The following is a 14,146-nucleotide window of genomic DNA, read 5'->3' on the forward strand; positions in this document are numbered from 1 at the left end:
TTCCTACCATTTCTCGTCCTTCAGCGTTCTTTTTCCCAGATCTGTTTTCTCCTTCCCAAGAAGCCTGGAAAGAAAAAGAGGAAACTCCAGTCATGTTGGTTCCTAATGGGAACTTCACTCTAGGTGCTGCTTTGCAGATAGCAGCAGGAACAGGCAAGTCTGTATGGTGCAATCGTATGCATGGGTGATTACGTCCACGATAAACGCCTTCTACAGTGGATCAGAGTCTAATGCCAGCCATTCTCCCAAATGCACACCCAGCACACCTACTTCTCTCATGGAGGCCATAGCCTACCCACCAAGATGGAAGGAAACATTGCTTCTTCTTCCCATGCTCTGTCAGCTGAAAGCATGTTTTCCAAATTTTGCTGCCCCTCCACCATTTAGCAGCTGCTGGCTGAAGCCAGAATATTTCTCTGGTGAGTGCTAGGTCTGAAACTACTGAGATCCTCAAGGAATAACCAGCTCTGTCTCCTCTGAGGGGCTGAGCAAGGCTGGGCAGCAGACATGCTCTTGGACACATCCAGATGTGACATGACAGACCCATCCCCACTACTTTCCTCTTCTTATTTCCTCCCCAATCTTAAGCTCAGGTTGCCCCAAATATTGGGCTAAACACAGCCAGTTCTGTTGAGACTTTTTATATGGCAGTTCCTTGTTTCTTTCAGCATGTTAGTCACTTCTCCCTTCCCAAAATCCATGACTCTGGGCTGGTTTTGGCTGCAGGAGCCCTGGCTTAACAGGGGTGTGTTGGTCTGATAAGCCTCCCTGTGTTGTCCTCCAGCAGGGAGAAGGGTGATGGCTGCAGGCTTGGTGCCCTGACAGCTGGAGGACAAGCCTGCAGAGAGCTGGGGGCCTCCTCTGCTGGCTCCTGGGTGCTCTGAGAGAGATCATTTGTAAAAGTTGAGCTTGCCAGATTGTATAATAAATGCCAGCCAGATTTCAGTCCTGTTTAGTTCTCTTCTGGTTTCTGGTTGTGTTTCAAGAATTCTTCCAAGCACTGAATGGAGGTGACCCTTCTTCCATGATTACAGCGACTACGGGAGCTGGGGCTTTAGGGAAGGAATCTAGTCTTGGGAAACTGGGTAATGCTGCCAGGCAGGGGACATGTGGCCTCGTGTTCACCATGCCAAAGTGCTGGGGAGCTCCCGGCCCACCCTGGGCCCCTAGCTCTACCCGGGACAGGCAAGGGGCCAGGGCTGCTGCCAGCACTGTCACCATTCCCACGGGAGCCCGGAGCCACACCCTGGGCTGTTCCCGGTCTCCTGTTCATGCAGAGCAGACAGAAATTCTGCTGGGTGCAGCCTGTTTGTCACCACCCAGTACGCAGCAAGATGGCTGCGCTGGCTCAGAGCGTCCTGGTGACGGGGTCCAACCGGGGCATTGGGCTGGAGCTGGTGAGGCAGCTTGCCGCAAGCCCCCAGGCCCCCCAGCACATCTTTGCCACCTGCCGCGAACCTGATGGACCGAGTGGGAAGGTCAGTGCGGGAGCAGGGCACAGGGATGGCCCCAAGCTGGGTGAGCGAGGGGGAATTCGCGGACCCCATGGCCCTGCCAGGTCTCTGTAGGGTCTCTGCTCCCAGCTTGGAGCAGGCTGGCTGGGTCACTCCCATGTGACACTCCCACCGTGTCTCTGGGGAGCTGCCAGCCCCCTGGCCAGCTATCAGGACTCAGGTCAGCCCCATGGTTATGGCTGTGCTCGACCCAGCTACATGTGATGAAGCTGGAGGGGCACCCAGGCTCTGCCCACAGGATGCCCACGTCCTTACGCTCACTCCTGGCCTTGCCAATGGAAATCCCTTCCCTGCCCAGCTGGTCATTACCTCACTGTGGCTGGGGAAGAGAAGAGAGCCTGAGTCCAGCGGGGACCTGTTCTCCTGCCAGCCTCTCAGCTGGACAACAAAACTTCTTCCATCCCTGGCACTGCCAGCTGGGGGAACTCCGCACTGCCCTGTCTGCTGGGAATGTGCCAAAATTCTTCCCTGGCCTGTGTAAAGCCACCCTGGCCAGGCTCTGGCTGCGGCTGACCTGAGGGCTGGGATGGGACGGATGTGTGGTCCTGCATGTGGGAGACCTGGCCGTGCTGTCAATCACAAGCGACGTCTAACCCCTGCTCCATCACTTCGTTTCCAGGCCCTGAGAGAATTAGCTGCCCAGCACCCCAGCATCAAACTGGTCCAGCTAGGTATGGAGCAATCTTCTTCCCTGCACTGGGCGCTGTCTCTGTTTTTCTTGGGGACTGGGGACAGCTTTGTTAGACACCCTGCCTTAATGCTGGCAGCCAGACAGCTCCAACCCTGCCAGGTAGGGAGGAATCCGTGAATGTCTGGGCCCGCTCCCCCCGCCCCAAGCAGCACTGTCCTCTGGAAGCAGTCAAACCAGCTTCAGAGGCAGGTGGAGGTGGGTCTGGACAGCTTGACCAAGTGAGTTTTATGGGAAAGGTATGACATCAGTTCCCCAAAACACTGAATGCAGTGCCTGAGTTTGCCTGGCTTTTTGGGCTGTGACACATAGGTTCACAAACCAAAGCAAGGCAGGGTGCAGCATTCAAACTTACCGGACAGTTCCTAAGCAGAAGGATTGTTTTGGTGCCTGTTTGGAAGTGACCACGGTCATCGTTTCCTTTGCTACTGGCAAAAAGAGGGAAAAGAAATAGGCTGAAAGGATGCAGATGGGAAATCTGGCCCTCTGTTGGTGTTGGTATCACAGGTTGATGCTCAGGCCCACAGGCACAGTCTGGTTTGGGATGTTTGCAGCCTGGACTTGGGAGTTTTCCTATCCCTTTGGAAGTTGGCCAGATTTGGTGACCTTTGTCAGCAGTACTGGGGAGCAGCAGGAGAAGGAGAGCACAAGGGCTTGGAGTAGAAAAGGGAGAGAAGACAGAACAGCACTTTATGTGTCCAAAGATAGGGTATTTATGCGCACTTACCTCCCAGGGCGCCGGGCAAGGATGTAAGGTGCCTGGAGAAGGTTGGAGTTGGAGTGAAGTGTTAAATATGCAGAGAGTGCTGGAGTGTGGTTTCCTGCAGATGAGTCTTGGGGAGGCAGACAATAGTGTCTAAGAGAGCAAGGTCTGCTTCAGAGTGTGGGTTTTTAAAAAGAGTTGGTAATAAATAAATAAATAAATAAATAAATAAAAACAGGCAGCTAAGGGAACATTTGCAATAAAATTTTCACCACTGTAATAACTGAAATAAGAAGCAGCCAGAGCTCATTTCCAGAGTACTTCCTTAGAGTGAATAATAAAGAAACTGAATCAAGGAAATGCAAATACCATATCAGTTTCTACCTACCTATTTATTTGTTAAAAATCACCTGAAAAGTTCAAGTAAATGTTTATCATTTCTTAGCAAAGAAGACATTTCTGAAGCCAATCTTTACTAAAAATAGGTAGTGAGTCTCTCTCTTAGAATACTAAAAGTAGAACGTCTTCTTTGTAATAAGTGACAGCATCTTTAAAATTACCTGAGATACCCAACTGGTAATATGTGATGCAAAGAGCAAACTTACTCTGTTCACCAAAGCTTGGCCAGCATAAAAGGGACATCTAGTATCTGACAGGCTGCACACACCAAAGATGCTGATACTACTGTACCAAGTGTGTGGATGAGTCAGCTGGAGAAAGGATTTGGACTTCCAGCAAAATCAGTCCCAAGCTGAGCAGCACCTGAATGTGTCCAAGCTCTCATGCTGGGTCCAAATACGTCAGCACAAAGGAAAGCCTAGTTCAAAATTCAAAATCACAAACAACTTAAAATTCAAGCCAAATGTTGAGCAATAGCCACTGGTTTTATAAGGCAACAGCAACAATAATCTTATAAACACCTGTGCTGCCATAGGTGCTTATTTCACATAGGGCAGGCCCACAACAAATTCACAGAATCACAGAATGAAGGATTTCACAAACATTTTAAGAGTATATACTAACTTTGGCCAGTGAAATAGCTGCGAAACTATGGGAAATTGTGTTGTGGAAGATCAGTTTAAGCACAGATTGCTAAAAAGGAAAAATAGATGTCAACCAGATCTGTGTCTGTATCTTCAGGTAATTCAAAGATAAAATGAATCTATCCACCAGATGTTAGCAGCCCCTATAGCTGCTGTGCAGTATGGAAGGACTCTGGAGCATAGTTATATTGTTTCCCAAAAGATGATGTCTATCATTGAAATATGTACATCCAGCTGGGGTTGGTTCCTAATGGCAATGACATATGAAATAAATCTGGGAGCCTCAATGTGTAAGGACCAAGAATCTGTTATAAAATAAGCCCTGTGCAGTCATAAATTCCTTGAATATATAAAGCAAATGTAGTTAAGCTCCTCTTAAGAGTAGTCTCCTATATCATTAAAAAAGAGCTGGATAGCAGTTTGAAACATTGGCTATGAAAGAATGAACATTCATAAAAAATTGCTTTACTTTAAAAAATCATCCCACTTGAAGTGAAAATATGTCTTGTTAAAGTATCCAAGCAGTAAGGCTATACCCATAAACTCAGCAAGGCATTCTCTCAAGGGATTCCTCCCAAGGGACGCGTTGTAAACTCTAATCCAGCTAAGTCTGTGAAGCCCAGGCTTCTGGGCGAAACCAATAAGCGAGGAAAAGCTGCTGCTCAATTTGATGTGTTTAGCACTCTCATCTGTTTAAACCAACCCTTCCCTTTTGGATAATACTTGTTTAAAAAGATCCACTCCAACCACAGCAAATTTTTCTGAGGTCACACAAGGGAGGGATGGGGTATTCAGGGTTATTCTGGTGCTGCAAATTGGAGGTGGGAAGAAGCAAGCTATGTTAGGGAGCCGATGAGCAGTGTAGCACCGGTGGGGAGGCAGGGACCGCTGCCCTGCAATGGGCAGGATGCCAGGCAGTACCCAGCTCCCACAGCCGTGGAAGTTGTCAGAGCTCTCCTCCACATCCCTTTTTACCCTGGCAGACACAGTGAGCTTGCCCAGCATCCAAGGGGCGGTGCAGGCTGTGGAGTCCCATCTGAAGGGCCAGGGCCTGAACCTGCTCATCAACAACGCAGGCGTCAGCTCGCATGCCACGCTGCAATCCGTGGATTCACAGGAGATGCTAGCTGCATTCACCACCAACGTGATCGGGCCCCTCCAGGTCACCAAGGTATATGTGGCCTTTTTGGGTTTCTCCTGCCTGGGGGATGTGCTCTCCATGGCAAGGGGGGGTTGTTTCCATTGTCATTTCCAGGTGGAATGCAAGACCCTCAGAAAATGCAAGACCCTCAGCAGGAAAGGTCCTCACTCTCCGGATTGAGCCAGACTGATGGGGAGTGAGACCATGGGCTGCAGGGCTCCTCTGCCCATCCTAAGGAGCAGGGAGGCGGAGAGGCAACTCAGTCCAGCCCCAGCACTGCCCATGCTTCTTTGCTCCCCTCCAGCTGGAGCTCCTGCCTGCCGGCCTGGACTGGCTGTGCTGGCACTGTCCTTTCCTGGGAAATGCCAGAGTCGAGGGGACCCGGCCCATCCTTTGAGCGTCCTCCCCATCCACTGCCCTTCTGCCTAGGGTGTCTGTCCATCTCCCCGTCAGTGGTCTGGGTCAGGGACCTTCTGGGCATTCCTCAGACTCAGGCTTGTCATGTATTAACAGAGCACTGGTGTCTTTGTGTCAGGAATTTCTGCCCCTCTTGGAGAAGGCGGCAAAGGGCCTGGGGAAGGAGGGCCTGAGCTGCAGCAGGGCCGCGATCATCAATGTGTCCACCAAAGTGGGCTCCATCGGGCTGTGCCTTGGGGTGCTGGAGGCCCCCATGTACCCATACCGTGCCAGCAAGGTGAGGTGCCAGGGGATGTGCTGGGGCTGCATCTCAGGGTGCAGGAGGCCCCCATGTACCTGTACCATTCTAGCGAGGTGAGGTGTCAGGTGATGTCCTGGGCCTGCACCTGGAGGCCCCCATGTACTGTGCCATGCCAACAACAAGACGAGGTGCCAGAGGATGTACAGGGGCTGCTCTGCTGGCCCCCATGCACAGTGCCCACAGAAGGGAGCCCATGGGACCCACACACACACCTGCCCCAGGACATCCAGCCTCTGCCTGGTTCTCCCAGTGCAAGCACAGAGACTGCCAGCTCTGGGTTCAGCAGCATCTGGGACGGAGCCTTTTTGGCTGGTTGTGCCAATGCTTTACTGCAGGGTAAAGTCCCATTTCCCGGCCACACACCTCCTGGCTAGCAAATACCCTTGCTCCTGCCTACATGCACCCCAGCATCTGTCCACTCCCCTGAGTCATGCTGGCACGGCGGTGCCTCTTCCAGGCTGCACAGAACATGATGACAAGGTGCATGGCTGCGGAGCTCAAAGACAAGGGGATCTTGTGTACAGCGATCCATCCCGGCTGGGTGAAGACTGACATGGGGACAGAGAAGGTACTGTGCTGTGCAGGGAAGGGGCAGCAGGACTGGGTCTGTCCATTGCTCTGTGTGCTGCCATAACCCCACCTCTTGGGGAGGGCAGTGGCACTTAGGTCCTGAAGCCCTAGGAACAGCTCTGAAGTCTGCATCTCTGCGCATGCAGAAGTGGAGGGTCTGGAGCTGCTCAGGTGGGGCAAGGAGGGGGACCACAGGCTGTGGCAGTCCTGCCAACACTGGATCCAGGAAGGAATAGTAGGGAGGGAAGTGGGGAAAATGACAAAGGGCACCCAGAGAACCAACATCAGTCGGATCATCTCAGGGCAACCAGCACAAGGGCTTCCAGCTGTTGCCAAGGCCACACCAAGTGTGCCTCCTGCCAGCACGCCATGACAGATGGGAAGTTGCAGAACACGTGCCATTTGATACATCTCAGGAGAAGAGCATCATGATAGCCTGGGGATGTGCCATGATGATGAGACACTAGGATAGATGTGCTATTGCAAGAGATGTGCAGTCCCCAGCAGAGCTCTGCTATGAGACGTGAGGTATTGTGGCAGATGTGCCATTGTAATGGATATGTCACCACTGTAGAAACCCCCATGACAGATGAGGTACCGTGCTGTATCTGCTATTGCAGTGTACATGCTACCTTGATAGAAGTGTTTCATGACAGACAAGATACCATGACAGATGCGCTGCCCTTGGCAGAAGAGTTGCAGGTGTGATTACAGGGCAGTAGCTGTGCCATGGCAGCAGATGTGGTACCATGATGAAAGAGTATCACAAGAGGGGATGTTGTGTGATGCCACCAGCTGCCAGGACAATCTCCTGGGGCAGAGCCAGCAGCAAGCAGGCAGCAAGCTGTGGTGTGCCTGGTGCATGGATAGCCAGCCCCTGTCCCACTGAGCAGAGCGATAAGAGAGGTGGGAGAAAGGCTCCCACAACCATCCTGCCCTGCTACAGCTAGGGGAAAAGGGAGCAGCAGTTCTCCAGGCTGTGCATCCTCCAGTCTGGTCAGACCCTGCTGCTTTCTGTGCCAGTCTTGGTCCACAGCAGTGATGTTGACCCTTGTCCCCTTCTGCAGGCCCCTCTGACGGTGGAGCACAGTGTACGGGGCATCCTAACCGTGCTCGCCAGCCTCTCACAGGACACCACCGATGCCTTCCTCGACTGGAAAGGAAACAGCGTGCCCTGGTGATAGATTGCCAGCCAGGAGCTGCAGCAGCACCGGAGCCCCACGTCCACTGTCCCTGTCAGCCTCCCCCTTGCCGGCTCACCTATCCGCTGCAGCGCCCACGCTTTGCTGCTCATCTTTTGCTGGACCCAGGCTGCCAGGGAGACAGGAAAGACATGGGAGTCAGCTTATCTCTCCCTTCTTTCCCACCCCATGCGCAGAGTCTTGCAGCGCCCCTGTACCCCTGCCTCTGTAAACGATGGGAGCTGACACCTCTCTCCTCCGACTCTGCATCCACAGCTTTTTGCCAGTATGGGGCTTGTGCTGGGTGGCCTACGGCTGTGATGACCCAGCTCCTTGCTCCTGTCCCCTTAGGCAGCTGCCTGGGAGTGGGAAGTCCTCGCCAGTGTGCTTCTGCTCCCCCATCCTGGTTGCTGTTTGTCAGCAGCAGGTGTCTGTCCCCCAATGAGTCCTGCTGCAGTGGCCCTCCCAGCCACGTGGCAGGGCGTCCCCCGTCACCTCTGGCTCCAGGCCCTGTCCCTGCAGTGATGCCTGTGAAGGAGCCTGTACCCAGCCAGCCCTTCACTTGCCCATGCTCCCATACCAGCTTGCTGCCTGCAGCCCTTTGCAGCACCCTTTGGGGCAGGCACACAGCCCCTCATCCCTTCCCGGCCCAGCCAGGACCTGGCTGCCTCTCACTGCCCTCCCAGTGGAGGCCAGGGGCCAGAAACAGCAGCTGGAAGTGTCTCTCTGCTCAGACATCTCTGGGGAGCAATGGAGCCTGCAGGCAGGAGAGGGGGCCAGGCCCCAGTAGCCCCGGGCTGTCATCATGGGGTCTGACTGTTGCCAGGCTCTGTCAGCCCCATGCTGTCACCATGGGGCCAGATCCAGTCGGCCCCAGGCTGTCACCATGGGGCCAGGCCTTGTCAGCCCTGGGCTGTCACTGTGGACCAGGCCATGTTGGCTGTGTGCTATCACCATGGGGCCACGCCCAGTTGGCCCCAGGCTGTCACCATGAAGCTGGGCTCACTGGCCCCAGGGGAAGTGCGAGGATCCAGCTGACCTGTCATGTCCCCACACATCTGCAGCCCAAACAACTGGTGCCTCCCCCTCAGCCCAAGGACATGCTGGGAGCCCTTTCCCTCTCTCGGCATGTGTGGCACCAGCAATGTCTGGGGCCTGTGCTCAGTCCCTCTCTGAAGCGGGCTGCCTCATACGCGCTGAGCCTCCCTCCTGCCCTCCCAGGGGCTGGGGGTCACTGTCCCCAGGCTACGGCTCCCCCGTTCCCTGGAGGGGCCTTGTCCAGCTGGGCATGCCGTGGGCACCGTTCCCCAGCCCTCGCCTCAGCTAGCAGCCTCCAAGTCCTGGGTGAGCTGCATGCACAGAGTGACCAGGAAGGGACAGGACATGCCACCCCGAGCTCCCTCACGGGATGGTAGCATCTGGCTGAGCCTGGAGCCCAGCTCCCCACGCGTTGCCTCTTGGCTGTACAAGTACCTTGCGTCCCACCTAAGACCAGGAGTTCCTTGTGGGCACCAGCCCCACGGGAGAGAGTGCAGGAGGGGGGACACAGGTTGCTGTAGGACAGCCCTTTTGCAGCCCCACGTGGGGAGAGGGCCCATGAGTTCTCATGACCCCCCAGCCCAACTGAGCTATCCCAGGCTGGAGTGGTGTCTACGTGGCCCACCAGCACAGCTAGCTGGGGGAAACTGAGCCCTACGGCTGCTCAGGGTGTTTGTCAGCCCTGTGCTGCCTTCCCTGAGCACCCATCTGGGCCCCATAGCCCCTGGGGTGACCCAACTCCTCAGAGACAGGCACCAGCCTGCAACATCTGCCCCCAGCTCCCTTGCCTCCTGGAGAGGATGTTTCCACAGCCCAGTTACACTCCCACAGGACCCACAGGCTGTCACTCATGGGGGTCCCCATGCACAGCAGTGAGTCAGGAGAGCTGGCTTGCAGGCACTGGTACATGCAAGGATAAGGGTTGGGTCCATCCCAGGAAGGGGGCTGCCCTCTGCAAGTTCACACCCAACACACAGCCTGTTGCTGTCACAGACGGACCCAGCAGCACTGCTGTTTAAGGAAACACGTTTATTGAGGTCATGGGCACAGCCTGATGCAGCAGCAAAGGCTCCTGTTGCTAGGATCCTGGCACGATGCTGGGCTGTTGTCTCACCAGAGCACTACTTTCCCTTCCCAGTCCAGGAAAGTCCCGGTGTCCTTCTCAGAAAGTGTGGAGAGCACATTCAGCATCCCCTGTACGCTCATATCCACTGTCAGTGGGGGCTGTAGGGGCAGAGGGAGAAATGCAGCTGTGTGCCTAAGGCCTGGCAAAGGCCTGCCCTGGAGCCTGAGCCAGAGGAAGGAAGCAGCTCAAGAGGACATGGAAAGCAGAGAGCCCTAGGAAGAAGGACTGAGCAGAGAACCAAGGTGATAGGGGACACCAGGCACCCAGTGCTGGCAGTCACTGCAGAGTCCTGGGGTAGCGAGAGCTGCCCACAGCGGTGATGGAGCCAGCAGGGAGGTCTTGCCTGTCAGTAGGTAGGTCAAGAAGGATAGGAAGGTCTAGGGGTAACAACTACCTCCCCCAGGAAACCAGCATAGGGGCCCTGATGGACCTGCCCCAGTGAAATTCCTACCGTGTGTCCAGCTGAGGATCCCATGTCTGTTTGCACCCAGCCAGGGTGGAGAGCAGCGCAGAGAATGCTGTGTTCCCGGTACCCCAAGGACTGGCACTTGGTAAGCATGTTCAGAGCAGCCTGCAGAGAGACACCATAAGGATCATGGTGGGGAGGAGAAAGGTCCCCTCCTGCAGGGAACATGTACAGACCTCTCAACAGGGGTAAGGGAAGGCAAGCAAGCTTGTGCCCAAAGTGGCAGTACCTTGCTGCAGCGGTATGAGACAGCTTGCATAAGATCCCAACCAGAGGGAGAACCAATGGAGCCCCCATAGCTGGATATGTTGATGATGGCTGCCTTGCTGCAGCTCAGCTCAGAGCCTGGGCTCCCCAGGGCAGCCTTCTTCAGCAAGGGCAGGAACGCCTGCAAGGAGAGGAAAGAAGGGCCTGCACAAATGCAATTCAGGAGAGAGGACCTGCTCCTTCCACAGTGCATCACATCAGCACCAAGTCAGTGAGCAGATTCCTGCTCCCACTGCTTCAGACCACCAGGTTCCTCCTCCTTGCAACAGGCCTGTGGTTCCGTGCGCTCATTATCTGAGCTGGAGATTACCAGGCCCTTTGCCAGGGTGAGAGCCCATCGGGGACCCAGGGAGAAACAAGGCCTTTCCCTTGGGCCCTCTCCACCTGCCTGGGACGTCCTAGCTCTGGGAGCAGGAGATGGGGGGAAGGGACATTCTGTGCATCTGAGCTGTGGTGCTGCAGGTGGGGGTCCTCACCTGGCTCACCAGCAGGGGCCCAATCGTGTTGGTGGCATACACCTGGGACATGTCCTCCAGTGTCTCGGTATCAAGTGAGTTCAACTTTGCAATCCCAGCATTGTTGAGGAGGAGGTTCAGCCCAGAGTCCTTCAGATGCTCCCCAACTCTGGCTGCAGCCGCCTGGATGCTGCTGGAGTCGGTGACTTCTACAGAGCCAACACAGGGGAGGTAAGCGCCCGCTTCCCCTTCGTGGCTCCCGTCACGACCAACGACGAGAGACGGGAGCCCCGTCTGCCCTCAAGGACGTGCTGGGGCAGGAATCAGGGCACCTGGGAAAAACAGCCCCAGAGGAGAGAGGAGTCCAGGGCCACAGGGCCACTGCCAGGCAGGAAGGCAGGGTCCCAGCACGACTGGAGACAGGCTGTGGGCAGCAGTGACAGCAGTGAGCCTGTGTCCCCCCAGATGCTGGGTCTGTCGGCATGGCTCCCTCCTCATGCTGGGCTGCTGGGGTGTGTGGGAGAAGACATTGCCAGGCAAGGAGGGGAGCTTGGGCAACGGACCCTCACCCTCAGGGCACAGCCAGCAGCACCTACCGAGCGGGATGATGACCAGGCTGGGGTGCTTGGAGGCCAAATGTTGTAACTCCTGCAAGAGAGGGGACAACATGGGCACAGAGAGGCAGGGGCACCTGGGCAGAGGACAGCTCTCAGCCTGTCCCAGGCACAGCCACTGTCACTCCTGCTCTGCCCCCACACTCCCCCATGACCAGCACCCTACCCTTGATGCCCTGCTCCAGTCAGACGGGGCTCCATGCCTCCTGCACACATCACGTGCCACTACTTCACCCTCTGACCTCCTGTTGCAGACACAAGCCCTTTCCCTCTAGCCCTTGAGGAGATGGGTGCCAGGCTGTGCCAGGAGCTCCCTGCTGGGCCTCCAGGAGCCCTGGGCCCCTCTGCACACCCCATGCACAGTTTGTCCCACAGCCATGCCATCTGGGCTGCCCTGTGCCCAGGCAGCTGTGGTGTAAGGCTGCAGCTCTCCATTTGAACCCTTAAAAATCCCCTTCCGGCCCTGACATGCTGCCCTGGCAGCATGTGCTGCCCTGCGTTTCCATCCCCCAGTAAAGCCAACTCCATCTCAGCCTGGCCCAGCCTCACCTGCGCTCGCTCTCCCTTGGGGTTCCGGCAGGTGGCATAGACCCACTTGGGAGGGTTTGACATCTGCAGCAGCTGCCTGACAATGCCCAGGCCAATTCCCCGATTGGCCCCAGTCACCAGAGCGGAGCAGACACGGAGCCCTGCCATGCTGCTCCTCCTGCCTCTGGGCTAGTATCATGCTGACTGTGCAGATGCCCTTTGCAACTCAGAAAATCTCGTATTTTCCCCTGAGGGCTTGCATCAGCCCTTGCTTCTAGGAAATTCTCTCCAGTCTCTTGGCTATGGTCCATGTCCAGGATCCAGCTTTCCCTGAAGCCAAGGAGTGACACAAAGGGAGCTGAGTGTCCTGCCCATGCAGGAATGTCCTGGGCTGGAAGTTTGCATGGCTGGTGCCCACTACCAAGCCCTTTGCACAAGCTCCTCTGACCCATGCTGTCCTCTGCCCTTGTTCCTGCCAGGTTGTCAGCAGGAAAGCAGCCTCTGTTCCTGGAGCTGCAGCAGGACAAGGGTCAACTCAGTGACACTGCAGACACTGGGCTGGTATCACTCTGCTGCTGCCATCCCTTCATCCCTTCCCCTTCTCCAGTCCACCAAAACTGACCCACTTATTCTTGGGGCCAGAACTACCTCTGCTCCTGCAGGGAGACACCCCTTCCCACCTCCACCCTCCTACCTCTGTCCCTCTCCTTGCTCGAGGTCAAACAGGTGATGACGGGCTCTCTGACCCCATGCAGCACAAGTTGTTGGTCTTAACTTGTGCAATACCGAGGCCACAGGCCAGGACAGAGCATCTGGGACAAGAAAGTGGCCCTTAGCAACCATAACAGGCTGGAAAACCTAGAAACCCTCCAGAACTGCTTGGAAACCCTCCACAGCTGCCCAGAAGAAAACCCTTCCCAAGGGTCTGCTGTGACAAAAGCTATGAAATTTAAGTTATAAGTGTGATAGAAGGATGAAATTCAAGTTTGCCCCACAGCTATAGCTGTGGTGTGGCTGAGTATCGGGGCTGTGCTCATGTGCACACTGTAGTCACCCATTCTCATGGTGGTCCAGGTACTTTCCAGCTTGCTTCTGCAGTGGTTAGGCAATGGACCAACTTGAGTGGAGATGGTGGACTGATCTTCCAGCCACCTTCAGAAGAAAACATTTGACTAGTTGTTATAGGAGCTTCGGGACAGGCCTGAAGATCCCCCAGGAGGTACTGTTGTGCCTAAGCCAACAGATAAGTAACACCTGCATGTCTTCATGTGCAGACTAACAGCCTGGGGAGATGAGATCTGGGCATCCCAGAGGCCACCCAGATGGTTTGTGCTGCAGAACTGACCAAACTGTGCAGACACTTTGTAATAGTAGAAACTTCCTGGAGATGCAGAAATGGTCGGGTAGGACAGTCTTCTGTACATAGTTAAGATAGGAGTTGTTTGGTACATAGTTTAAAATAATCAATAGCACCAGATTGTGCACGTGCTGGAGTGATCATGTAAGACCAGCTGGGTTGTAAGCGTGGGGAGTCTCACCTGATGCAGCTGGAGACACTGCTGCACAGACCCTTGCAATGGAGACTCCTTTCACCATCTGGACAGTAACCAATTGTCCTGTTCAAGAGATTTGATCCTTCATGTGAGTGTTACCTTATGCAAAGATCCCAGTAAATTCTTTTTTTTTTTTTTAAAGCAATCACCATTTTCTACTCTAGGTCCCCTAGTTTTAGAATAATGACTGCTGGAAAACATAAGCCTGTGTGGTAATGGAGTTTTTATCAATAATCTCTTCTTCTCTTGCCTCTGGAAAGGACCAATCATAATTTCACATGGAAGATGTCAAATGGGGTCTTTCATGCATGCTGTACAGCCTCCAGATCAGGGATCAAAAGATGTCACCCAGACCAAGCCATGAGTTACATGGTCTTAATTCAGCACTGACCCTGCTCCGAGCAAGAGTTTGGACTGGAGATCTTCTGAGACCCCTTCCGACCTTCTGTGCCATGAAGGACCCTTAGTTTGTGTTTCAGCTGTGAAACAAAAGCCAAAAGTCAGTGCTTGGCCAAAAAAAGGAGCTCATAATATTTTTGTA

General features: G+C 54.7%; 2 protein-coding genes across 2 annotated transcripts; one reads left to right on the plus strand and one right to left on the minus strand.

The window, feature by feature from the left end:
* Nucleotides 1-1,334: 1,334 nt before the first annotated feature.
* Nucleotides 1,335-7,558, plus strand: LOC106484500 (C-signal-like). Its single transcript, XM_067302945.1, has 6 exons — nucleotides 1,335-1,478; nucleotides 2,134-2,185; nucleotides 4,932-5,119; nucleotides 5,625-5,783; nucleotides 6,265-6,375; nucleotides 7,445-7,558. The coding sequence occupies exons 1-6, from the start codon at nucleotides 1,335-1,337 to the stop codon at nucleotides 7,556-7,558; spliced, it is 768 nt and encodes a 255-aa protein (XP_067159046.1).
* Nucleotides 7,559-9,706: 2,148 nt separating this feature from the next.
* Nucleotides 9,707-12,220, minus strand: LOC106484501 (C-signal-like). Its single transcript, XM_013942705.2, has 6 exons — nucleotides 12,074-12,220; nucleotides 11,507-11,558; nucleotides 10,932-11,119; nucleotides 10,418-10,576; nucleotides 10,174-10,293; nucleotides 9,707-9,820 (listed from the first exon to the last, which is right to left on the minus strand). Exons 1-6 carry the CDS (start codon nucleotides 12,218-12,220, stop codon nucleotides 9,707-9,709), a joined length of 780 nt encoding a protein of 259 aa, XP_013798159.2.
* Nucleotides 12,221-14,146: the final 1,926 nt, after the last annotated feature.

This window comes from Apteryx mantelli, chromosome 10 (genome assembly GCF_036417845.1).
Source record: "Apteryx mantelli isolate bAptMan1 chromosome 10, bAptMan1.hap1, whole genome shotgun sequence".
Classification (NCBI taxonomy): domain Eukaryota; kingdom Metazoa; phylum Chordata; class Aves; order Apterygiformes; family Apterygidae; genus Apteryx; species Apteryx mantelli.